Source organism: Podarcis filfolensis (genome assembly GCF_964270895.1).
Source record: "Podarcis filfolensis genome assembly, chromosome: 2".
NCBI lineage: Eukaryota > Metazoa > Chordata > Lepidosauria > Squamata > Lacertidae > Podarcis > Podarcis filfolensis.
The window spans coordinates 14,382,211-14,409,143 of NC_139605.1; the positions used below are offsets into that span (position 1 = coordinate 14,382,211).

The 26,933-nt window shown below is 48.4% G+C and overlaps 1 protein-coding gene across 1 annotated transcript in view; it reads right to left on the reverse strand.

Moving 5' to 3' along the window:
• The window catches only part of VARS1 (valyl-tRNA synthetase 1), a gene marked incomplete at its 5' end in the record, with an annotated part of 35,806 nt that extends 13,361 nt beyond the window's left edge, over positions 1-22,445 (reverse strand). Inside the window, 19 exons of the mRNA XM_083600440.1 lie at positions 176-246; positions 1,529-1,634; positions 2,382-2,472; positions 3,477-3,635; positions 4,633-4,736; positions 7,003-7,127; positions 10,268-10,358; positions 12,349-12,437; positions 12,589-12,697; positions 13,356-13,475; positions 14,373-14,454; positions 14,579-14,743; positions 16,431-16,558; positions 16,882-16,982; positions 17,178-17,253; positions 17,943-18,100; positions 19,487-19,637; positions 20,297-20,440; positions 22,092-22,445. Coding sequence (XP_083456566.1) covers positions 176-246; positions 1,529-1,634; positions 2,382-2,472; positions 3,477-3,635; positions 4,633-4,736; positions 7,003-7,127; positions 10,268-10,358; positions 12,349-12,437; positions 12,589-12,697; positions 13,356-13,475; positions 14,373-14,454; positions 14,579-14,743; positions 16,431-16,558; positions 16,882-16,982; positions 17,178-17,253; positions 17,943-18,100; positions 19,487-19,637; positions 20,297-20,440; positions 22,092-22,445 — 2,424 coding nt within the window. The remainder of the gene's footprint in view (positions 1-175; positions 247-1,528; positions 1,635-2,381; positions 2,473-3,476; positions 3,636-4,632; positions 4,737-7,002; positions 7,128-10,267; positions 10,359-12,348; positions 12,438-12,588; positions 12,698-13,355; positions 13,476-14,372; positions 14,455-14,578; positions 14,744-16,430; positions 16,559-16,881; positions 16,983-17,177; positions 17,254-17,942; positions 18,101-19,486; positions 19,638-20,296; positions 20,441-22,091) is intronic.
• Between the last annotated feature and the right edge of the window lie 4,488 nt (positions 22,446-26,933).

Genomic DNA, 26,933 nt, shown 5'->3' on the forward strand with positions numbered 1-26,933 from the left:
CCTGCTTTGCAGGTTTGCTACAGGCATCTGGTTGGCCATAACTGCGTCTTGCGGAGAATGCCATATCTGAACTGTGCAAAGTATATCCCTGAATCTCCCAACAGAGATTCAGGAGTAATACAAAAGGCCAAGACGTCACTAAGACCTGACAGTCCTGCTTCACAGAGGGACTTACGGGGTTTGGCCACCCAAAGATGGAGAATGGAAACAGACCGGACGAGAACCAGGTGTCCAGGACATCCTCATCTGCAAAGGAGACAAGAGAAATATAGTCGTCTAGTAAGAGAGAGAGAGGGAGATCAGGACCTTTGTTCTTTATATTCAAGCAAGTTTAAAGATAAAGGGACCCCTGACCATTAGGTCCAGTCATGACCAACTCTGGGGTTGCGGCGCTCATCTCGCTTTATTGGCCAAGGGAGCCGGCGTACAGCTTCCGGGTCATGTGGCCAGCATGACTAAGCTGCTTCTGGTAAACCAGAGCAGTGAAAGGAAACGCCGTTTACCTTCCTGCCGGAGCGGTACCTATTTATCTACTTGCACTTTGACGTGCTTTTGAACTGCTAGGTTGGCAGGAGCAGGGACCGAGCAATAGGAGCTCACCCCATCGAGGGGATTCGAACCGCTGACCTTTTGATCAGCAAGCCCTAGGCTCTGTGGTTTAGACCTCAGCGCCACCCGCATCCCTTAACAAGCAAGTTTAGCTTTCATTTAATCCAAGAATAAGTAACTTTTCACCCTGTTCAAGGGGCAAATAAACATCAAAAATTGTGCTTTGATTATGGCACCCACACACTATACATTTAAAGCATGCTTTAACAGCCACGGCTTATCCCCAAACAATCCTCTCTGGTCCTGGCTGGCCCTTCCCCAGCAGCAGCGGTGGCCCCCAACGGCTGCTCAAGCCGCGTCAGAGGTGACTTGCGCTGCACAGCGCTGACAGGTCCCTTGAGGGAGTCTAGTACTCCTGGCAGTCGCAAGAGGACTTTCCTGCAGCGGCAGGCAGCAATGATATTGAGGAGCGGGGGCGGGTTAGGCTTCCATTTTCCGCCTCAACCTCTGCCCTTCTGCCTCAGGCCTTCACCATACCTGCCTCCCTGGGAGCCTCCTCTGGCGAGTGGCTCCGCAGTGACGGAAGGCCTGCAGCCAGGCCGGGACCCAGAGACCACTGAGGGGAAGAGGAGGGAGGCCTGACGCAGCTTTTAATTCGGCGAGGGGGAGAAGCGGGGCCCGCTCAGCCGGCCAAACTGCTCGCCTGCTCCCTCAGGGCGAGCAAAAAGAAGAAAAACCTGGACCTTTTCCAAAATTTATAAAACCCGCCCAGGCGGTGATTTCACCCTAGAAATCCAGAGCATGTCCAGGAAAATCTGGACGTATGGCAACCCCACCACCACGCTGTGTGTGTAATGTGCAAGATGGGAGTCCCTCTTTGCGATGAGGGCGGCAGCCAGTATAAGATGACGGCTCCCGCTGCTTCACAACCTCCTTGCAAATCTCCCACCAACCCACCTTATCCCTCCCCCTGCTGTACCTTGCCGGAGGGAGATTTTTTCCGCAGGCACCTTGAAGACTTTGGCTGCTTTCTCTTTGACCTCCTGCTCAGTTCTGCCGCTTATCCAGTATCTACCATCCGTATCCTGGGCAGAAGAGGACAGATTATTTAAAACAGTTTCCCCAACCTGATTAAAAACATGGGACAATAAATACAAGCTATAAAGCGGGGGAGGGGAATCTTCCAGCTCAGGGGCCACTTTCCTTTCCAGGCAACCTTCCGAGGGCCACATACGCCCCTCACACAACCCTCTCTATCTTCCACCCATGCTCATTCCCAGAAGAGAGAGAGGGATCATGCATGTACAGTCTCATTTTATTCCAGGGTAAGCTACCATATTCATTTTGCGAGACTTTCCCAGGCATTTTGGTGCATGCTTCCTGACTTTTCCCATAAGCTTATTCCTTGTTTTGAAGGAAACAAGGTTGTTATTGTGCATTCTGTAACAATAGCGCCCAATATGTCTCCTTTTCTTCCTCTCCCTTTTGTGTTGTTTCTTTCGCACTATAAACCAGAAGGGCAAGGGCTCTGTTATTATTGATCTGTTGCAAACCATTCTGGAAGCCTTTATTCGGCTAAAGAATGTTTGTTTGGCGGAGTGGATGCTTCAAATAAACAGCAGCGTTGCCCCTTAGCTTTCAGCTTCTCTTTGGAAATCTGAATTTAATAACAGGGAAATAGCTCTTTTCCAGGCGTTCCTCCAAGCCCTCTAATCCCACCCTGGGCTACCTGCTCATAGAGGACCATGGAGATGGCCATTTATGCATCCCAAACATTTTCCATGTTTCGTTTCCTCGGCTATCTGGCCCACCATCTGCCCTCAGTGTCTTACCTCTCCTGGTGGCACGGAGGGGTCGTTAACAGTCACAAAATATGCCGGGATACGGTGGCCCCACCACAACTGCCGAGAAATGCACCAGTCCCTGGTGGAGAGAGAGAGAAGAAAAGAGTCATGAAAGCCCTCAGCACAGAACACTAAAATGTCTGGCGAATGTGGGTGCATGTGCACAGCACACAAAAACCAAAGGACCAGCACGCACAGAGAGATCTCGCCGGAACAAAAGGATGTGTGGCCTGGGGGTCATTAAGGACTCACAGCTGTCCATGGAGGCGCAGGTTAATTCTGTGTCCAGGGCAGCTGTCTACCAATTCCATCTGGTACGCAGGCTGAGACCCTACCTGCCCATGGACTGTCTTGCCAGAGTGGTGCATGCTCTGGTTATCTCCCGCTTGGACTACTGCAACGCGCTCTACGTGGGGCTACCTTTGAAGGTGACCCGGAAACTGCAATTAATCCAGAATGCGGCAGCTAGACTGGTGACTGGGAGTGGCCGCCGGGACCACATAACACCGGTTCTGAGAGATCTGCATTGGCTCCCAGTACGTTTCCGAGCACAATTCAAAGTGTTGGTGCTGACCTTTAAAGCCCTAAATGGCCTCAGTCCTGTATACCTGAAGGAGCGTCTCCACCCCCATCATTCAGCCCGGACACTGAGGTCCAGTGCCGAGGGCCTTCTGGCGGTTCCCTCACTGCGAGAAGTGAGGTTACAGGGAACCAGACAGAAGGCCTTCTCAGTAGTGGCGCCCACCCTGTGGAACGCCCTCCCTTCAGATGTGAAGGAAATAAGCAGCTATCTTCTCTTTAAAAGACATCTGTTCAGGGAAGTTTTTAATATTTAATGCTGTACTGTTTTTAACACTTGATTGGGAGCCGTCCAGAGTGGCTGGGGAAACTCAGCCGGATGTGCGGGGTATATGTAATAAAATGTTGTCATCATTATTATTATTATTATTATTATTATTATTATTATTATTATTATTATATTACTGTCCCCTTTGCCTGCCTTTTATGCCCCCCCACCCACTGCCTTCGGCCCCCTCCCCCTGCAGCACCACAGGAACTGGGCAATCCCACAGGAACCCTCACCTGATATTGTCCATCCAGTTGAACCAGGTCTTGAGGTGGAAGTCTGGCACGATGCGCAGGTCGCCCCGGCGCACTGCCTCAGCCGCTCCGCGGGCCATCGTGTCGCAACGCACGTACCACTGGGGTTTCAGGAGCGGCTCCACCACGTCTTTGGAACGGCTGCAGGCATCCGGAGCAGGGGGAAAGTGGGAAACAGGATTAGCTCCAGCAAGCGAGTGCAGCCAGCGCCAATGGATGGCAGAAGGATCTCCTCCCCATGATAATAAAGGCTCCTACTAGAACGATTCATTGCTCTTCCTATTTCTGGGATAGCTCCGTCGGTAAAGCAGGAGACTTTTAATCTCAAGGTCGTGGGTTCGATCCCCACATTGGGCAAAAGATTCCTGCATTGCAGGGGGTTGAACTAGATGAAGCCTTGCAGTTCTTTCCAACTCTACAATTCTCCACACCAGGCAAGGTATTTTCCACCTTTTCTGCATACAGAATGCCCTTCCATCTAACCAGTTTCAAAACCCTCCATCCCTCGGAATTCTTTCTCCCCAAGGTATCGCACCCTTTGAAGCTTCCCCCAACTACATCTGAGCAGACATGGTTAGGATCTCACCGTAAACTAAATAGCTTAGCCATGGGCCAGTAACCATCTCTCGCGGGTCATACGTAACCACGGGGTCACTGCTTTGAGCTTGCACACTCCTCTGACCCCCTTAGGTTATGGGCCCATTGCCTCACTCACAACCTGGTTCGAGCAAACCGCAGTTTGCCGTTACATCTGAAACCGGAAAGAGTATGGTTTGACTCTACATTTGTAGCAGTGCTACAACTGGAACGGGCTGCCTCCTTTCCTGGAGGCAGTTCAGCAGAGGCTGAACATCCATCCGTCAGTTACATCTGGCACCTAGACCCCGCACTGAGCAAGGGATCAGGGCTGGAGGGCTCCAAAGTCCCTTCCAACTCTCTTTTTTTGGATTTTGTACACCTCAGAATACACATCTCCCATAACATCAAACCCTTTTCTGACAGACGGTACCCATTGTGTTAGGTGCAACCTAAGCATCCACGAAGAGGTCGCTTCAGAGAACAGGGCTGCCAGCCAAAAACCAGAAGGTCCCACCACCCAGATCAAAATTATTCCTCTCCCCCATCATCCTCTCCTCACCTGCAGATCGGTACCACCATGGGATTGTCCTTCACATCCCTCACGAGCCCTGCGTCCTTCAAAAGTTGGAACACAGCACGACGAGCATCAAACCGCTTCATGCCCTGGAAACGGGTTAAGGAGAAGGTAAACTGGCAGCAGGGTCTACAACAAAATGTTGCAGCGTGGAACACTGTTTCTCGGGAATTCCAGAAACTTGGCTCCTTTTTCCACACGTGCCCCTCCAGTTTTCCTCCCTTTCTTCTTCTCACAACAGTCAGCCACCACATTAGAGCTACTGAGCAAGCTCGGTCCTCTCTTGGCTGTTGTTGGGTTTTGTGGGAGAAGGGGGTCCCCTACCTTAGGGCTGCTACTGTTTTGCCTAAACGTATTTTGGTACTTCTGAAAACCTTGAGGTTCCCCAAAGCATGCTGCTTACCTTTAGTTATAGTGTCTGGGGTTAAGCAACAAGCACTGAACATCAGAATAGTAGTAGTAGTAGTAGTAGTAGTAGTAGTAGTAGTAATAATAATAATAATAATAATAATAATAATAATAATAATATTTATACCCCGCCCTCCCCGGGCCGGGCTCAGGGTGACTAACACCAAACATAAATTACAATAAAATGTAATAGAAAACAACAAACAAACAAACAAACAGTTAATACGGCTTAATACAGCTTAAATGCAGACTCATTTTAGTAGTAGCCCATAAATCAAGACCATAAAGGGAGGAAACATCAGATATTCCCCCGAGCCAGCTATTCATGCTGGTCCTACATGGACCAGCAAAAAAGCCATTGGAAAATTAATATACCAAATCCCATATAAGGGGTCAGAGTGAGTCTAAGCCGAAGGCCAGGCGGAACAGCTCCATCTTGCAGGCCCTGTGGAAAGATGTCAAATCCCACAGAAAAAAATGAGAGGACTGGAAGGTCCATGTCAGTGACCTAGGCCCAAATCACTGAGATGGGATCCTCACGCTCCTAGCGGATGCCAAACCCATCCTTCAACCCATTACAAACCAGGACCAGGCATAAACAGATTATAAACATCTAAGAAGAGGCCCGCTGGATTAGGCCAAGGACCCATCTGGTCCAGCATCTTGCTTTCACAGTGGCCAACCAGATTCTAACCTCAAGCCCTCCAGAAGGGGTTGAATGCCATAGTCACCCTCCCCGCTTGCGACTCCACAGAGAGGCCTACTACTACCTCCAATACTGGAGACAGCAACTACCCACAGCCTTATCCTTCCCAGATATGAAACCAGAGGCTGCTTTGTCCAATCGCAACATTAAGAACCGCCTGGTGGACCAGGCCGAAGCCCCACTGAGTCCAGCATCCTACTCTCACAGCGGCCAACCTCTGGGAGACCTGCAAGCAGGACCTGAGGGCAACAGCTCCCCAGACCCAATGGAGTAGGAAGGGGGGTGTGGTGGGTGCAGGCCACCCCAGGTGTTATCACTCAGGGGGGTGACAAAATGGCAAAAATGTGTGTGTGTTTCTTTAAAAACATCTTTTTTTGAAAAAATAACTCCCGCACCCACTGCACCCCCCTTCCCGGGCCCTAAGGAAATTAGATTATCCTCCGCCAGGGCCTTCTCAGTGATGGCTCCGACCTGGTGGAATGCTCTGTCCCATGAGACCAGGGCCCTGCAGGATTTAACTTCCTTCCGCAGGGCCTGTAGGACAGAGCTATTCCGCCTGGCTTTCAGTGTGAACCTGGCCTGATCTTTTGTTCCCCTTCCTTCCCTCCCCCTCCCCTTTTTATGAAGATTACCCGCTCTGGGATCCCACAGCTAATTCTCCCCTGGTCTCCTCGCCGGCCCAAATAGGACTAATTTAGCCAACTAGCCCTGGTGATCATCTAATGTTTATTGGATGGATTTCCCCCCTAAATAGATTTTTGAATTCTGAATTTATTGTTATTCATGTTTTATACTGTATTTTATGCTGGTTTTTTTGTAGCATCAATTAAGTGTTTTAAATTTGTTGTTAGCCGCCCTGAGCCCGGTTTCCTGAACCGGGAAGGGCAGGGTATAAATAAAAAATTATTATTATTATTATCATTATTCCTACGCCACTGGAAGCAAGGTGAGGTGGGGGGCACTGGGGGGCACTGTGCGCCACACCATGGGGCCTGCAGCATGCCTGAGCCATGTGTCTCTCCTGGGGTGGGGGGAGGCGGTGGGCAGACTGCCTGCAAGCTCCGCACTGCTTTTTCGAGCAGCGAGGGGCTTGCGTCTGCCCCTGGCTGCAGGACACACACGCCGCACCAGGCACCCAAGCGGTTAGCTACGCCGCTACCCAGACCCACTTGTGGTTCTCAGAAACTGGCACTGAATCTCCAACAGAGATCCACCGTACAACCCGCTCCTCCCATCCATACCTGGAAGGTGGGGGGCACGTTGATGAGGCAGCCGGTTTCGTCGATGATGGTGATGAAGTCGAGCCCATGGCGCAGGCCCACCTCGTAGTCGTTCGGGTCGTGGGCCGGGGTGATTTTCACAGCACCTGAGAGACGCAGGAAGAGGAGGAGGAGATATTAGAAGAGGACAGCATCCATCCTGCCTTTAGATCTAACTGGTGGCTGTTCAGGTTGCTTCCCAACTGCATGCAGTTGGGCAGGTGCTTTTCCCAGCCTTCAACCAGAAGGCTCTTTGAGTTACACCCAGTGTTGTAGCTGCAGAACCTGAGGTGGTGAAGTTCATCAGGAACAGCCCCACCTACCCCAATAGCTTTGAGGACTTTTTTTTTTTTTTAACATGATCAGGCAGTGTATAAATCCTATTACAGTGGTACCTCAGGTTACATATGCTTCAGGTTACATACGCTTCAGGTTACAGACTCCGCTAACCCAGAAATAGTGCTTCAGGTTAAGAATTTTGCTTCAGGATGAGAACAGAAATCGTGCTCCGGCAGCGCGGCAGCAGCAGGAGGCCCCATTAGCTAAAGTGGTGCTTCAGGTTAAGAACAGTTGCAGGTTAAGAACGGACCTCCAGAATGAATTAAGTACTTAACCTGAGGTACCACTGTAAATACATAAACAGCATGCCCCTAAACGCCAAGTCACCACCCAAAGGAGGACAATCTGAAAGTGCACATAGTGCATGTGTCTGTAAACTAATACACAACCAACAAGTCTTTCAAGAGGGAGTTCCACAGCAGCACAAAGGTTACAAATGTCTGTGAACCAAGGCTGCTGTGCCTGCAAGTAAGGCTCACGAGCTCAGGAGAACTTGCCTGAGCTTTCACAGAAGACCTTCACTCAGCTGAAAAACCAAGCTTGCTGTCAGAAACGCAAAACTAACTTGGAGAGGGGGAAAGTTTAAATTTAAATTTACATTGGCTCCCAGTACGTTTCCGAGCACAATTCAAAGTGTTGGTGCTGATCTTTAAAGCCCTAAACGGCCTCGGTCCAGTATACCCGAAGGAGCGTCTCCACCTAGACATACCAGTTCTTTTGGGAAATAATTTATAATAAGTTGGAAAAAAATGTTTAAAAACACTTTTCCAAACAACAACAACAACCAGAGTCTTTTTTGTTGGGGATAATTCAGATGGAAATTCCAAGGTGTCAAAAAAAAGTTTATTTATGTATGCCACTACTGCAGCCCAACTAAAGAAGAATGGCAACTTAAACTGATGGAATATGCACAGCTTGCAGACCTAACATATAGAATAAGAGAACAAGAAAAACATACGTTTAGAGAAGATTGGGAACTGTTTATTGAATATGGGGGGGGATTGTGTACACTTGAAAACGTTGGCAGCGTTAAGATGAATTCAACAGTGTAAATTAGTTTTGATGGATGTAATAATGGAATACTGAATGGTTTAGTTTATATAAAATATGCAGTGATTTACATTATGCAAAATGAACCATGGAAAGAGAAGAAGGGAAATCACTGATATTTTAAGGTTGTTTAAATGAATATTCTAAATTGTAGAACAGAAAAATTAATAAATATAAATATATACAGTAGTACCTCGCTTTGTGACTGGGATCCATTCTGGAGCCCCGGTTGCTGGCCGAAAAGGACACTGGACAAAGCGCCGCATCTGCGCACGTGCGCGGAGCAGTTTGCACTTCTGCGCATGCACGAATGGCGAACCCGGAAGTAACCCGGAAGTAACCCGTTCCGGGGGACTTCCTGTTTCCAGCCGTGGAAAATGGCTGATCCCACACAATCAGACTTCAGCCGTTCCGATAATTCAGGGCTGATATGGGGGTAATTAGATCCCTGGCAGCCTCCACAGGGCAGGGGAGGACTGTCTCAACGACCCGCGGTCTGCCCCAGACTGCTGATGTGGCAGACGGCAGGGGCACTGGGTCACGGAGCAAGGGACGGACTGACACTCCTGTGATGCCACCCCATAGCCGGACGCATCTGTTTGGGAAAATATAAAGATTTGGAAAACAAACAGACATGCTCTGAATTGAAGAAGCTGGAAAAAAACCTGCAGTATGTACAGTCTCTGGTGCAAAAGATCGAACTTCAAAGAGATCCTCATCATGACGTTTGGAATGTGGAGGGGCTTGGTATGTAAAAAAAACATTCTTTTATCCTTAACATCAACAATCTGTAATGCATGCCAAGTCTCATTAAGAACTTAAATTGCTCTTCAAAAAGTGAGTTCAGATGGTCTTTCATATATAATTGGGATCTACTCGCAGCCACTTCTCTTTTAAGACCGGAAATGTCTGTTAAAGACGAAAACAAAGGACAAAGGACAAAATGGCTCCTACCCACCACGTCGTTACTGAATATCTGAAATACTTCCCTGATTAAGAGAAACAGGAGCTAACGGATGGTTGGTTATAAAGACTGGAAACAATATTACATATACAACTGTTTGCAAAAAGATGTTTTTTTGATTACGAGCGAGAGAGAGGGCTAAATGGATGTCTGGCAGCCCCCCTCCAGGGCCCAGAGGGGGGACTGGGAAGATTCCAAAGGCCAATTGCTAACTGTCTGATATATGGCTACATTGCAAACAGTATGTTTAAGATAAATCAACAAGGAGGGTACAGAAGGAAATTTCTCTCTGTTTCTTTGATAACACCTGGACGGGAAAGATTAACGATCTGGGAGCTGCCAAAATAACAACTCTCAAAGAGCTGGACAGAACTTTGAAATTGGATGCAATTAAATGAAGCGGTGCGATGAAAAAACAGCTGAAGGAGTACAATATACGGACAAATCTGCACTCCATAGGGAAAAAAAAGTATCTGTTTTCTGACATGAATGAGGATCGTAGAACCAGAGTCAAAAGGTGGAAGGGAAAAATCGGACATGGAATTATGAATAACATTGAGGATGATGAGAGGCAAGACTATGATGTTGAATGCGCTTCGAAATTCAGACCGTGGGAAGTCAAAACAAAATTATTACAATTTGGAAGACAATTGGACCTTTTTTATTTTAGTTTTTTATTTTTATTGGATCTGATTTGATATGTTAATTGGATGTTTTTATTGGAAAATTAATAAATGCTTTAAAAAAAAAAAAAAAGGAAGTAACCCGTTCCGGTACGTCCGGGTTTGCCGCAGACATTGGACGGAATGGGCGCTCAACGAGGCACCACTGTATCTATACATACATACATACATACATATATATATATATATATATATATATAAACAGACATACCAGTTCCAAACTCCATGTCTACAAAGTCGTCGCAAACTATAGGCAAGCACTTAGCAGTGAAGGGATGGAGGACTCTCCGGCCGTGCAGGTGCTGGAAGACAAATGGAGAGAGAGGAGAAAAGTTTCGCTAAAGTATTCCCAGATCACCCAAATAAAGAATACTCTTGAAGTAGAATCTACTGCCCACATCCAGTCCTTAAGAGAAGATCCATTCCACGCATTTGCAGCCCAACCAACTCAGCTCTCCATTCCTGTAACACTCTTCCTAGGGCAAAATATCCTATATTTTCAAGTGTAGGGGAGCCTGTGGCCCTCCAGATGTTCCTGAACTACAACTCCCATCATCCCTGGCCATTAGTGTCATGTTTGACAGGGCTCACGGGAGCTGGAGCAACACTTGGAGGGTCAAAGGTTGCCCACACCAGCTGTGTTTGAACTGCCTTCTCATCCTGTTACAACTTTCGTCGCTAACCAAGGTGCCGTATTCCATCGAGTGAAACGAGATTACTTGTCCTTCATTTATTCCAAAAAGAAAAAGTGGAGGGAGCTTTTAAGCAGCTTGGGCAAATACAGGAAATGCTGCCTCATCAGTCTGGGCATACTAACCATATCTGGAAATACAGAGGAGGCCCCAGGCACAATTGAGAAAAAACACCTTAACTCTGGTACTTCTTCTTTCTTTAGCAATCACTCGTAGCCGAGTAAGATTGTCTTCCATAAAAACACAGTTTTAACAATGAGTCCGTAAGTGACTGTGGAGGCCAATTCTGGATCCACATGTCCTTCCACAGTGGGGACATTGATTTCCGGGTGGGAGTTGATCACGGTGTGGATTTGCCAAGCGTGCCTTCCTCTTAGCACGTTTCTCTCTTGCGTCTTGAGTTCGAGTGTCTTCAAAGTCCATGACACCTTTGGTAAAGGCTGTTCTCCAACTGGAGCGCTCGCAGGCCAGTGTTTCCCAGTTGTCAGTGTTTATACTACATTTTTTTAGATTTGCCAGGAGACAGTCTTTGAACCTCTTTTGTTGACCACCAGCATTATGCTTTCCATTTTCAAGTTCAGAATAGAGTAGTTGCTTTGGAAGACAATCATCAGGCATCTGCACAACATGACCAATCCAGCGAAGTTGATGTTGAAGAATCATTGCTTTGCAACTGATGATCTTTGCTTCTTCCAGTACACTGATATTAGTTCGCCTGTCTTCCCAAGTGATGTGTGAAATTTTTCGGAGACACTATGCTGCAATAACCCTTTCAAATAAATCCAACCTAGAACACTACAGGTGTTCATTTGTCTTTCATTAAGAAGTGCAGCAAGAATCATTCAGCCAGCAATCATTCATCCTATTACAGTATTGGGCTGGATGGAAGCAGATGCTAGGAGTTATACATCAAATCAACAACAAACAAACCTATGGTCACGTAAAGCATACTCAATAAACACAGGAGACGTAACCAGCTCTGTTCTTAGATAAATAAGATATACTATTCATAGGATCAAATTGTAAATTTCAACAGCTACTACTATGCCATAGGATCCACTGTCCTGTAATATCACATATGAGCTTTAACTACTGATGAAGCCCAGGACGGAGAAACAAGGCCTATATTCCGGAAATCCTTGTCTTAGACTTTGTGAAAGGATTTTGTGGAACTGTAACAACCTTTCATGTGGATGGTTTGGACTTTATGAACAGACAGTTGGAATGGATACCATTACATGGATGGACCTTATGCATGAACTGACTATAGAATGATCTGATCCACTGGGTCTTCTGCTTTGTTCGTTTGTTGAACTTCATGAGTTACTTCTGTCGAAATTTACAATTTGATACTATGAATAGTATATCATATTTATCTAAGAACACAGCCGGTTACGTCTCATGTGTTTATTGATTGGAGTTATATGTCAGCCGGGAAAACTTATTGAGATTTGACAATTGGTGGAGCTGGGAGGGAAAAGTTGTTCTGATGGAGTTTCTTCCCCTTGTACCCTTTGTAAAGTCTTATTCTTTCCTATTGCTCTGCGGACTCTGTTTCAATTTCAGTAGCTCTCTGCTAGCGGCCCTCACGGTTACTTACTTTGTACCGGGGATCCTTGGGGTGGACAGCCACAGCGGTGTCCCCCAGCATCGTCTCAATACGAGTCGTGGCCACCACCACTTCTTCATCTAGGGAGGAAGGAAGGAAGGAAAATGGCAGGTCAGTGCTCCTCTCTGAGAAACGCTGGTCCCACAACGGAGCGAGCCAAGAGTCAGAGAAAAAAGAAAGGGCGTCAGATCTTGATCCCAACCCAATTGCCCACCAGGTTTCCTGACTCACCAGAACCTTCAATCTTGTACGCGAAGAAGACCAGCACCCCAAACTCAACCTTGTTCTCGTAGCCGGGGACAGGTAAGAGCGTCCGGCCCGTAAGTTCCTTCTTGTCCACCTGCGAAGGGGAAGGTGCCCAAGGTGTGTCACACTCTTCTCACTGGGCCTAACACAGGGGCAATAGCTGGCCCGATGCCCATCCTGCGTTCTCTCCCACCCAGAGGGGGCTGGTGGGGAGACGGTAAGGGGGCAAACAGTAGGGGGTGCCGGAGCCAATGACTCTCATTTTGTCCTCCTCTTCCTTCCCTGATGAGTTCAACAAAGGCCGCCTTCACACTGTACGTTCAAAGTGATGTGATACTGCTTTAAGCAGGCACGGCTTCCCCCAAAGAATTCTGGGAGTGGTTCCCCCTCACACAGCTGCAATTCCCAGAATTCCCTGTGAGAAAGGATCGATTGTTAGGCCACTCTAGGAACTGCAGCCCTTGAGAGGGGAAACGAGGGTCTCCTAATAACCCTCGGCACCCGTAACAGACTGCAGCTCCCAGAATCCTCTGCGGCAAAGCCATGGCTGTCTAAAGTGGTCTTTAAATGTATGGTGTGACTCTGGCCACGCTAAGGCTGAGGAGGAGGGAGCTGGCATTCAGGGCCACACCTGGCCAGCTTGAAAGTAGGAAGGCAAGCAAGTGAGGGGAGCTGACCAAGGAGCTAAACTAGGGCAAACTGAAGTTAGGGCAACAGCATCCCATGTGCCCAGCCTCTCCCGACCCTGTCACCTCTATGTCGGAGATGGCCGAGTTGAGGGCACACGACCAGTTCACGAGGCGTGTGCTGCGGTAGATGACGCCTTCCTCGTGCAGCCGGATAAAAGCCTCCTGGACGCTGTTGGAGAGTTTCTGTGGGCAAAGCAAGGGAGAAGTTCAGTTCAGCCGCTTCCACCTCTTGCGGGATGCAAACAAAATCGCATGCTGTTCGACTCTGAAATATAACTGCAAAATCCAGTTGGTGGATCTTGGGGTTTAGTTAAAAAACAACATTGGGGGGGGAACACAACACTAGGTGGCTCCCCTAAGTCTAAAGTCTGTCACTGCTGTCCTAGAAGACTACTGGCATGACCAGTCATTTCCTGAACAGGTCAGCGATGGTTAATAGAGGCGTCCCACCAGGTTGATCTTATCCGTCAGGCCCAGTATACCTGAAGGAGCGTCTCCACCCCCATCACTCAGACCAGACACTGAGGTCCAGCTCCGAGGGCCTTCTAGCGGTTCCCTCACTGCGAGAAGTGAGATTACAGGGAAGCAGACGGAGGGCCTTCTCGGTAGTGGTGCCTGCCCTGTGGAACGCCCTCCCACCAGATGTCAAGGAAATAAACAACTATCTGACTTTTAGAAGACATCTGTTTAGGGAAGTTTTTAATGTTGGGTGTTTTCTTGTGCTTTTAATGTTCTGTCGGGAGCCGCCCAGAGTGGCTGGGGAAACCCAGCCAGATGGGTAGGGTTAAAAGGTAAAGGACCCCTGACAGTTAAGTCCAGTTGCGGACGACTCTGGGGTTGCGGCGCTCATCTCGCTTTACTGGCCAAGGGAGCCAAAGTTCGTCCGCAGACAGTTTTTCCTGGTCATGTGGCTAGCATGACTAAGCCGCTTCTGGCAAAACCAGAGCAGCGCACGAAAATGCCGTTTACCTTCCCTATTTATCTACTTGCACTTTGACGTGCTTTCAATGGGCAGGGTATGAATAATAAATTTATTATTATTATTATTATTATTATTATTATTATTATTATTATTATTACCGGGTCCATTGTAAAGCAAGCTCTGTCCCAGTCCATTGAGGCGCCCAGTTTCTTTAGCTGGTGGTAGATCCGATCGCCTTTTCTGCAAGAAAAGAGCCAGAGGGAAAAAGCACCCTGAGCACATTGTGTCTCTAGAAGACGTGACACGGCACAGGGACGAGGTTCAAGGCGCTCAGAAAAATGGGGCCAGCCTTGAGACAACTCACTCGGTCTTCCATTTCCAGACTGCCTCGACGAACAGCTCTCGCCCAAGGTCGTGCCGCGTCTTCCGTTGCTCCTTCCACAGCTTCTTCTCCACCACCACTTGCGTGGCGATGCCGGCATGGTCGCAGCCGGGGTTCCACAGAGTGGTCTCCCCCTTCATCCGGTGCCTGGAAGACACAGGGGCCGTGAGCAGCTGTTTGTCAGGCAACGTCGTTCAGGAACAGCCAATGCGGCGTTCTCTAGGTGCTGCCAGACTACAAATCCCAACATCCCTGACAACTAAGGATGGGAATTGGAGTCCAACAACACCTGGACACATTTTGTTGGCTATCTTCCCATGACAGCCATAACCAAACTCGGCCCTCCAGATGTTTTGGGACTACAACTCCCATCATCCCTAGCTAACAGGACCAGTGGTCAGGGATGATGGGAATTGTAGTCCCAAAACATCTGGAGGGCCAAGTTTGGCCATGCCAAACTTATGACGTCGGCCTTGAAGGCCATGCTCCTGTTTGGGGAACCCTGGGGTCCCCCCCCCAGGGTTCAAAGGGTGGCATACTTGTGCTTAGAAAGTGTGGTTCTTTCTCCAGAATACCACAGAGGCAAATGGACAGGGAAAGGGGAATTTTGAGTGGGAAAACTAGCTTTGGGGAAAGGTCTAAGCTACATTCCTGTCAGTTTGCATTTCTTAGTACAGAAAGCATCGATCTGATGTGTAGAGATCTTTCCTATTCTAATTAATTCAAGAGGGTTCTGGAAGCTTCTCTGTGTGAAAGAAACAAGCAGAAGGTCCATGATGTTTGGGTTATTTCCTTCAGAGAAGCTGAGTGCAGCTGGCTTAAACTGGTTGTTATCTTTTCTGTCAAGCTCATGCTGACTATAATAGTAAGGCCAGAAGGAGCCTGGGTTTCAATTTCTCTCTCTATCTCTTTTCCTTCTGGTGTTCTGTACATAGCATGCTCAGTGTTAAGGTTTAGACTTATTATACAATATTGTAAGTTTAAGTTAAGTCTGCTGCAACTGGATTTCTTATGGGCAGTGCCAATCCTGAATGTATTGGATTTGTGATCATTATGCTCATTTGCCTTCAGGAAAGCTCTTCTGGATGAAATATAATTGCCTCTGGTCTATTTTTGGGGAATCCTGCAATGTGTTTCAGTTTTTACTCTGTTAACTATACGTTGAGGCTCTGCTCTGGATCAATACTGAGCAGAATTCCAGGACAATTCCCTCTCCTAGGAATCCTCTGGTATAAAGAGTAGCCTCCTGAGGCTACTTTTCATTTAAAATGCAAGCCTCCATACTGGGAACAGCCCAATTCTTCAACCTGTACAAATTAGGTAAAGGTAAAGGGACCCCTGACCATTAGGTCCAGTCGTGGCCGACTCTGGGGTTGCGGCGCTCATCTCGCTTTATTGGCCGAGGGAGCCGGCATACAGCTTCCGGGTCATGTGAATCAGCTCTCAGGCAGGGCAAAATGGGGGCAAGGAGGAGGAGGGGTTTGGATTTGATATCCCGCTTTATCACTACCCAAAGGAGTCTCAAAGCGGCTAACAATCTCCTTTCCCTTCCTCCCCCACAACAAACACTCTGTGAGGTGAGTGGGGCTGAGAGACTTCAGAGAAGTGTGACTGGCCCAAGGTCACCCAGCAGCTGCAGGTGGAGGAGCGGGGAATCGAACCCGGTTCACCAGATTACGAGTCCGCTGCTCTTAACCACTACACCACACTGGCAAGGCCAAAGAATGCCAGTTAAGGGGTGGAGAACAGAGGGTCCAAGTTGACAGAGACGTCTAGGAAGGGCCCTAGCGTAAGGCCAGAAGGCTGTAGTCAAGGCAACTGAAGGAAACCTCACCATCGGGTCAGAGAGTCCTGGATGGCATTGGTGAGGGCGTGGCCAAGATGGAGGGATCCGGTGACATTGGGCGGAGGGATACACATCATGAAGAGGCCTTTGGGGTTTGGCTCGGAGACGCTGCGACGCTGGAAAGGAGAGCAATGTTCGTGAGGCAGGCGGCCCTCCGGGAATCAGCCACAGAGCCGGCCCTACCATGAGGCAAGGCGGAACAACCGCCTCAGGCAGCAAGGTCCGCAGGAGCGGCAGATCCCAACATAGGTCTTTATCCACCCCTGCTCATCGGTGGTGTAATCTTCCCTTGCCCCTTCTTCCCTGGCTGAGGGGTGTGCGTGTCGGCCATTTTGTTGTTGGCTTCAGGCGCCAAAAAGTCTTGGGCTGGCCATGTTACCTGCCCGGGGGGATGGAGTGAGAGAATCCCGCCCCGCAGTCGCCCCAGGCTCAAACTCACCCCATACTCTGGCTTGAAAAAGCCCTGGCTCTCCCACCACTGGTACCAGGCGGCTTCAACGTACTGGGGGCTGTAGGAGTCAGGCATCGGGCTCTCCACATCTGGAAGGAGAAAAGAGACTTCGAGGTCTCCTAATACCTCCCTGCTGTGTTTGGGTGCTGCTGCTTCGGCTACATTATGACCCCCCCTTGGGTTAACGGGCTTCACAGTTGGCATGTCGGACGCCTGAGCACAGTGTGGGCCAGAGAACTCCAGCCCTGCCCAGCTCCCTCCCACCCCCACCCCACTTACATTACCTTTTTTCTCTCCTGGGGGAGTTGGGATGTTGTAGGTTATGACCCCTAGATCCTTCTTCTCAACTTTTGGCTTTTTCTGCAAAGAATCAGGATGGGGGCAGGAAGGTGGAAACAGGCCTCAAACACTATTATCACCCCTGCCCTGAGCTCTTCGCTATTTTCCTGAATTCAGGCAAGTTCAGTGTGCAATTTTTTTAAACCTCACCTTTTCCCGGTTTTATTTATTACTGGAAAAAGGCGAAGTTTAAAATAAATTTTATTTATTTATTATTAGTGATACACACGCGTACATATACGTACACACCAACTTGAGCTGTATTTTAAGAACCCACTCTATTCTTCTGACTGAAAATTGTTTGAAATGACGTTTAGCATTGATTCAACCTGCCCTGGGAACGTACAGTAATGGAGTAGGTAAGAAAACCCAGACAATAATAAAATAATTAAACAAACGTTGGGTGGCATCTATCCAAAACATCGCATGCACAAGTGTCATGGAATTTGTCTTCCCTCTCCTTTCCCCAAGCATCTCTCAAATCTGCTCAAATCTTGGCGAGACCAGAATCCCTCAATCCCCAACACACTAGTATTCTACATGCAGGGAGCTCTTTTTTTGGAATAGATAGCACTGAAAAATATCTCTCTCACACACAAGGATCCTATTTTCTTCTTTTCTGGAATATTTAAATCTTCCCTCAACTAACTTAGTTGGTCTCTAAGGTGCTACTGGAAGGATTTTATTTTGTTTTGTTTTGTTTTTCTTACCTCCCCCTGTTGTTGCTGCTGTTGCTGCAGCTGGCTTTTTTCCTTCTTCTGCTGAAACTTCTCCAGTTTTTCTTTCTTTTTGGCTTCTTTCTTTAGCTGGGATGCGCTTTTGGGCGGCTCTGTGAGCTCCTTGGGCTCTGAAAACTCTGCCTTAGGTTCTTAAGAGGAAAGGAAATAAACCAATGTGCAGCAGCCTTGTTAATAAATCTTGCTTAATTGCCATCTGCCCTCCAGTTGGGCCCCAGCTCCCATCAGCTGCAGCCAGCATGGCCAATGGTCAAGGATGATGGGAATTGTAGCCCAGATAAATAGTTGGGAGGGCTGCAGGTTCGCCACCCCTGCACTAGACCCACATCTCCCTGCCACTGCCAAAATGTCTGTGCCCGTATGAACAACACATGTTTCCAAGCACAATTCAAAGTGTTGGTGCTAACCATTAAACTCCTATACTGTATACCTGAAGGAGCATCTCCACCCCCATCGTCCAGCCCGGACACTGAGGTCCAGCTCCGAGGGCCTTCTGGCGGTTCCCTCATTGCGAGAAGTGAGGTTACAGGGAACCAGGCAGAGGGCCTTCTTGGTAGTGGCGCCTGCCCTGTGGAATGCCCTCCCATCAGATGTCAAGGAAATAAACAACTATCTGACTTTTAGAAGACATCTGAAGGCAGCTCTATTTTGTGTTTTGTATTTCTGTTGGAAGCCATGTAGAGTGGCTGGAGAAATCCAGTCAAATTGCCAGGGTATAAGAAATATAATATTATTATGTCATCATCATCATTACCATCAGTGTTTTTTTCTGGGGGTACTAAAGGATACAAGGTACCAGCACCTCCCCCCCCCCATGTTAAAAGTGTGGCACTTACCGTAACAATTTCATGGTAAGTAAAGGTAAAGAGACCCCTGACCATTAGGTCCAGTCGCAGACTCCTCTGGGGTTGCGGCGCTCATCTCGCTTTATTGGCCGAGGGAGCCAGTGTACAGCTTCCGGGTTATGTGGGCAGCATGACTAAGCCACTTCTGGTGAACCAGAGCAGCGCATGGAAACGGCGTTTACCTTCCCGCCAGACTGGTACCTATTTATCTACTTGCACTTTGAGGTGCTTTCGAACTGCTAGGTTGGCAGGAGCAGGGACCGAGCAACGGGAGCTCACCCGTCACAGGGATTCGAACCGCCAACCTTCTGATTGGCAAGTCCTAGGCTCTGTGGTTTAACCCACTGCGCCACCCGCGTCCCTTTCATGGTAAGTACCAACACCTTATTTTCCTTTGTTTTTAAAGAGCACTGATGTTGATGATGATGATTACTAAATCAGAAGAGGATCCCTGACTCTGCGGCCCACCTATTCAGATTGAGGGCGACAAGATCAGAAAAGCCTTGCTAGGTCAGACCAAAAGCCTACCCAGTTCAACATTAAATTGTCACTACAACAACAACCTTTTCTCCCAATCAATACAGAGTGTAGCTCTGTTCTTCCTTGAGGTTTCTTTGCCCTCAGCAAATTCACGAGGATCTGGGAACGAGGACAACGGTAGCAGCACCTTACCTCTGAGATCTGATTTCAGGGTCCCCACAACAGTCGTTTGCTCACACAGCTTCATTGGACCCAAGATAAACTGGAATTCTGGCTGATTGACGCAGGTCAGGAACCACCGGGTGACGTTGGTGTATGAAGCGCGGAGAGATTGGTCGAGAACCTAGAGGAATCATTTGGAGATGAGGAGAGGAACACAAGCACGAGATACACCATTATGAATATAGGTGAGAAGGACAGGAACCCAACAACAGCGTTAAGGCAGAACATCTGCAGATGATAATAGTAGTAGTAGTAGTAATAATAATAGTAATAGTAATAATAATAATAATTTATTATTTATACCCACCCATCTGGCTGGGTTTCCCCAGCCACTCTAGGCTGCTCCCAATCGAGTGTTAAAAACAATACAGCAATAAATATTAAAAACTTCCCTAAACAGGGCTGCCTTCAGATGTCTTTTAAAGATAAGATAGCTACTTATTTCCTTCCCATCTGGTGGGAGGGCGTTCCACAGGGCGGGTGCCACTACCGAGAAGGCCCTCTGCCTGCTTCCCTGTAACTTGGCTTCTCGCAGTGAGGGAACCGCCAGGAGGCCCTCGGCACTGGACCTCAGTGTCCAGGCTGAACGACGGGGGTGGAGACGCTCCTTCAGGTATACGGGACCGAGGCAATTTAGGGCTTTAAAGGTCAACACCAACGGAGTGCAGAGCCACTGACTCCCTGCCCCAACAAAAGCAGAGTAGTAGAAACTGCTGCAAAATTATGGTACCGATGCCCCATTGGAGCAGAGGATGGGAGGGAAGCTGCAGGGAGACTCACATATTTATACGGCAGCAACAGAGAAGACGCAACTGTCACATCGGCCAACGTCATGGCTTCGCCCACCAGGTATGTCCGCAGCTTCAAGTGGCCGTCCAACACCGCAAGGAGACTCTGGAGCTCTGCCACAGCACGGTCCGTCACCTGGGCAAGAGAAGAGTGTGTGATCACACCCGCAAACCACCGCCTCTCATGGTACAATGCTCAGAAGATACCTGCCGCCTGGACTCCTTGCAGGGCCTTTCTGCATAAGGGGTCCCTGAATTAAAGGTGACCTTCCTGCTCTCTTGAAGTACATTGGCACTACTCCCTGCCACTGTGTGCCTTCCGCCTTGAATGTGGTCTAGCTCACGAAATGCCCTTGCTCATGATTTGGGGGAGGGGGGAGTTGAAATCAAACAAAAACAATGAATCAAAAAGTGTTTGGGGTCTTGTTAAACACGCTGGTGCCATGACCTTTGGATCCTGCGGAAGTAGGGAAAGAAAACAGCGCACAGCAACGTGGGGCTCAGCTGCATAATGTGCTTGCTTATTTACCATATTTTTCGCCCTATAGGACGCACTTTTTCCCCTCCAAAAATGAAGGGGAAATGTGGGTGCGTCCTATGGGGCGAATACAGGCTTTTGCTGAAGGCTGGAGAGTGAGAGGCTCTCGCTCTCCAGGCTTCAGGAAGCTCTGCGCGACCCTCCGGAGCCCGGCACCAAGCTGCGCCGGCCTCCGGAAGGTCGCGCAGCGCTGCCTGCATTCCAAAGCCTCGGGCGCGCTGAAGAGCGCGCCCGGGCTTCGCACAGCTGTCCGCAAGCCTGGGGAGACCAGCGCGGCTCCCACGGCTTGCGGATAGCAAGCTGTTCTGGGGGCTGGGGTCGGGGAAAGCTCAGGCTTCCCCCGTGCCAGCCCTGTGCCTGGGAGGGAAATAAATTTTTTTTGTTTATTTCCCCCCCCAAAAAAAACTAGGTGCGTCCTATAGGGCGGTGCGTCCTATGGGGCGAAAAATATGGTATTTATTTGACAAAATGTATACAGCACACGACTGTTAAAAGAAAAACCTTAGAGCAGATTGTGAAAAGAACAGAGCAATAAAATTATCAGTCAAAGCAGTTAAACACAACTATTTTAAACTTTCAAAAAAATAATTAAGATCAACGAAAAGCGGGAAACCAGATTAAAACACAATCCAGCATTATACATGCCTGGTTAAAGGTAAAGGGACCCCTGACCTTTAGGTTCAGTCGTGGCCGACTCTGGGGTTGCGGCACTCATCTTGCTTTATTGGCCAAGGGAGCCGGCGTACAGCTTCCGGGTCATGTGGCCAGCATGACTAAGCCGCTCCTGGCGAACCAGAGCAGGGCACGGAAACACCGTTTACCTTCCCGCCAGAATGGTACCTATTTATCTACTTGCACTTTGACATGCTTTCGATCTGCTAGGTTGGCAGGAGCAGGGACCGAGCAACGGGAGCTCACCCCGTCGTGGGGATTCGAACCGCCAACCTTCTGATTGGCAAGTCCTAGGCTCTGTGGTTTAACCCACAGCGCCACCTGCATCTAAACAACGTTTTGGGCGGGTGCTGAAAAGTGTACAGCACTTGTATGTATGTTTATGCTTTTCGTTTTGTTCATTTGCTTCAAATAAACGAAAGTCATTTTTCAGAGCCTTTTTTTTTTAGCACTTCCTTCCCTGCCCTGCCCACTCCGGCGCCCTTTCTTCCTGGCTCACAGCCACTCCATTAACCACCACGCTATGGGTTAGACACAGTACCCTACCCCGTCACGGCAGAGTTAGCCTGCCTCTCACCTGTTTGCTTTGCTTGGAGACCCCCAGCACAGAGAAAGCAGCTGCGGAGGCTGCAGGAGCGATCTCCAAGTCTGCGAAACTGACCCACTGCCGTACCAAGGCGCTGGCTTCTGGGCTCTGCCCTCTCATGGCATCCGGGCAAAGCAGGTAAGAAACAGCCGCTGCGCCAGAGACACGGACGCCCGCCTGGGTCTCCAGAGCTGGGAGTTTGGGCACAGAGAAGGAAGGATTCCCCAGCTCCTTGTCAGGAGGCAGGGAGACCACCCTGGGCTCGTGTCGGCCATAGCGGGCCGCAACCAGAACCCGCAGATTCTGGAAGTTATCCGGATGAGGGGAAAGGTACAGAGTTGGCATGGCGACCTGGAAAGAAAGAGCAATGAAACCGTTAAGAGGGAGGACGTTAAGAGCCCTCTTGGAAATACAACAGGGCTGTCGTGGAGATGAGGGAGAAGACGTTCTCTGCTCCTGCAGAGGGCAAGACTAGATCGAAGGAACTTACGCTCCAGGAAGGTAGGTCAGAGAAGGGCAGAGGGCAGTTTGGGGTCTCCTGCTAGATCTCTGGGTGATCTGAGTTAAACTGGTGAAGGTTTCCAACTCCTAACTGTTTGACAACAATTTAAGGCCAAGATACAGTGGTACCTCAGGTTAAGTACTTAATTCGTTCCGGAGGTCCGTTCTTAACCTGAAACTGTTCTCAACCTGAAGGACCACTTTAGCTAATGGGGCCTCCTGCTGCTGCTGCCACACGATTTCTGTTCTCATCCTGAAGCAAAGTTCTTAACCTGAGGTACTATTTCTGGGTTAGCGGAGTCTGTAACCTGAAGCGTCTGTGATCCGAGGTACCACTGCACTGTTGAGATGTGGGGAGGGAAGTTGAGGGAGGGGATAACTAGGAGTGGGGGGGGGGGAGAGAGAGAGAAAGAACTCTGAGTTCAGCTCAGTGCTGTCAAGTCAAACCAAATCCCTGAAATCAAAATTATTTTGCTTGAGGCTTCAGTTGGAAGATCTCAAGGTTCTAGCAGAAACCAAGGCCAGTACAGTGGTACCTCGGATTACAGAAGCTTCAGGTTACAGACTCTGCTAACCCAGAAATAGTACCTCGGGTTAAGAACTTTGCTTCAGGATGAGAACAGAAATTGTGCGGTGGCAGCGGGAGGCCCCATTAGCTAAAGTGGTACCTCAGGTTAAGAACAGTTTCAGGTTAAGAACGGACCTCCAGAATGAATTAAGTTATTAACACGAGGTACCACTGTACCACAAACCTGATTTCTGCCCACCTGAGGTGATGCAATATGCAAACAAGTATTCATCGGTCTACAGTGGTACCTTGGGTTAAGTACTTAATTTGTTCCGGAGATCTGTTCTTAACCTGAAACTGTTCTTAACCTGAGGTACCACTTTAGCTAATGGGGCCTCCTGCTGCCGCCGCGCCACTGGAGCACAATTTCTGTTCTCATCCTGAAGCAAAGTTCTTAACCCGAGGTAATGTTTCTGGGTTAGCGGAGTCTGTAACCCGAAGCGTATGTAACCTGAAGCGTATGAAACCTGAGGTGCCACTGTATACAAATGCCACAGATGGCTAGAACAAAAGACAGCTCTTTCCTCAGGATTTCCAACCTCCAATATGTTTGTCCACAGAGTTAAGTATAAAAGGCCTTACAACTTTAGGGGTCTTTTTTAAAAAATTCCACCACCATGTGGAGGAGAGGAGTTTAATTTGGCAAGAGCCCTGATCCCCAATTTGCCTTCAAACTCTTTCTATGTCAAGGGAATCCTGCATTTCAGCAATTTCATTTCTGTTGTAAACTGTTATTATTACTATTTCAATTCTCCGGTCCCCACCCTGGCTCCCAAATCTGCCTCTCTCAGCTCTCCCTCAGGCACTGGGGTGGGGGAACAGGTTCAAACAGCAGTTGGGTGAAAAAGCCATGTGCAATTTGAAGCATAGGCATGTATATAGTTTTACTTTAAACTATTTCAACGTCACAGGCTCCGAGGACTTGGAACCATGACATGTCAAAAATCCAAATGAATTAACTCGCGTAAGTACAAAAGGACCACCTTCTGCTGGTGTGAGGCAAAGGATGTTAAATCTCTATCCCGCCCCCTCAATACGAACAATCAAACAACAGACCTCTGAGTTTACATCCTAATACAACAAGTTATCTGCATGTGAACTGGGGTGGGGGGAAAGATGAGAAAAAGAACTAACTGTTTAAATCTGGACTTGGGCTCAGGTTTTTATTTAATAAGCAGAGAGTGGGAGAGAAAGAGAGACGCGCTGATTGACGAAATTAAAACTAAAGTGAGGAGCAGGTAGTAAACTGGGACTGGATAGTGACCTAGGAAGCTGCCTTATATTGAGCCAGGCCATCGGGTCCATGTCGCTCTAGTACTGAAATGAGGTTGAATTTTAATGTTTTAATGTTGTATTTTAATCTTGTTTTTTAAGCTGTATTTCAATCAATTGTTTTTATATTTGGTGTTAGCCGCCCTGAGCCAGGTCTTGGCTGGGGAGGGCGGGGTATAAATGAAATTTATTATTATTATTATTACTGCCTTACACTGACTCTGGAAAAGGCCAGGGAAGTGAATGGGGTCTTGGCAGAAGCCAAACAGCTTTGGTTTCTCCGGAAGGATCGCGGGAGGAAATCCAAGAGCAATTTTCTGGGTTCTTTGGGAGGAAACCAGAAACTGCAGTAAACTTGGGAACAGGAGTCGAAACTCCCGGGTTTTGCTGGAGACAAATGGGGTTCTAGAGTGGGGGTGGGAAGGAGTTGGACTGAGAATCTGCAATAAGTCTCTCTCCGGCAATGAATGAAATGCTCGGAGGGTCTTTTTCTTGGGGTGGGGGAACCCCCCCCCCCATGGCAGGACTCCTGGGTTCAGGGGAAGGCAGGGGGCGGGGTCTTCCTCTTACCTGCAAGTCCAGCCGGTTGCAGCTTCTCCCCCCCACGTGCTACTTTCCCATTGCGGAAGGACCCCGCCTGTAGCCGTCTGCTGCAACGCCTGCGTCACCGCCACGAATTTGCAGCGCATGGCACTTGTAGAGTTGGAAGGGACCCCAGGGTCATCTAGTCCAACCCACGAAATGCTTTGAAGACATCTGAAGGCAGCCCTGTTTAGGGAAGTTTTTAATGTGTGACATTTTAATGTATTTTAAATCTTTGTTGGAAGCTGCCCAGAGTGGCTGGGGAAACCCAGCCAGATGGGTGGAGTACCAATAAATTATTATTATTATTATTATTATTATTATTATTATTATTATTATTATTATTAATTTTCAAATCCCAGCTGGTGGCTTCCTTCTTTTCTTCCTTTTAAGAAAACAAGGAGAAGTGTTATGCACCTCTGCCCCCTTCCAGTTGTTAGGATCTGAGGGCCTGGACTCCGGTCTCCCATGCCTAGTTCAGCACCTCGAGCCCTGCATATTGCCCTGCAATAAATATTCTGAAATCCCTGTAAGAACGCTATTGATTGACTCCTTTGTTCGTTTTATAAAAATTCCCGCACTTTATAATGCATGCAAAAAGAAATACTAAAATACATTAAAGCCACCTCAACCATTAAGCATCTGGGTTGGCTCCTAAAACAGGAATGTTTTCAGCTGGTGTAGAAAGGAGTGTGGCAAAGGTGCACCTGCTTGGTCTCAAGGCGCAGGGAGTTCCGCAGCTGCTGCCACAGGAAATGATGGTGTTCCTCATACGAAGGATTAACATTCTATGTCCTTTTAAATGTCTTTGTGGGGTGTGAGGGTGGGAGAGGGTTATGGGCTTGATTTGTTCTTTATATTATGTCCTTTGTGGTCGTATTCTGTATTTTTATGCTGTTAAACCCCACCCCCACCCCACCTCTGAGATCTTCAGATGGAGGGTGATATACCCTTCTGAGAAAATAAGTAAATGAATCAATGAATGTGGAAAGGGCATGACGCAGTAGTAGTGCCACTACCATTATTGTTGTTGTTGTTGTTTAGTCATTTAGTCGTGTCTGACTCTTCGTGACCCCATGGACCAGAGCATGCCAGGCACTCCTGTCTTCCACTGCTTCCCGCAGTTTGGTCAAACTCATGCTGGTAGCTTCGAGAACACTGTCCTACCATCTCGTCCTCTGTCGTCCCCTTCTCTTTCCCAACATCAGGGTCTTTTCCAGGGAGTCTTCTCTTCTCATGAGCTGGCCAAAGTATTGGAGCCTCAGCTTCAGGAACTGTCCTTCCAGTGAGCACTCAGGGCTGATTTCCTTCAGAATGGAGAGGTTTGATCTTCTTGCAGTCCATGGGATTCTCAAGAGTCTCCTCCAACACCATAATTCAAAAGCATCAATTCTTCGGCGATCAGCCTTCTTTATGGTCCAGCTCTCACTTCCATACATCACTACTGGGAAAACCATGGCTTTAATTATAGGGACCTTTGCCTGTGTGCCTCTTCTATCCTTAGGTAAAGGTAAACTGACCCCTGACCATTAGGTCCAGTCGTGGCCAACTCTGGGGTTGCGGCGCTCATCTTGCCTTGTTGTTGTTGTTGTTGTTGTTTAGTCGTTTAGTCGTGTCCGACTCTTCGTGACCCCATGGACCAGGGCACGCCAGGCACTCCTGTCTTCCACTGCTTCCCGCAGTTTGGTCAAACTCATGCTGGTAGCTTCGAGAACACTGTCCTACCATCTCGTCCTCTGTCGTCCCCTTCTCTTTCCCAACATCAGGGTCTTTTCCAGGGAGTCTTCTCTTCTCATGAGCTGGCCAAAGTATTGGAGCCTCAGCTTCAGGATCTGTCCTTCCAGTGAGCACTCAGGGCTGATTTCCTTCAGAATGGATAGGTTTGACCTTCTTGCAGTCCATGGGACTCT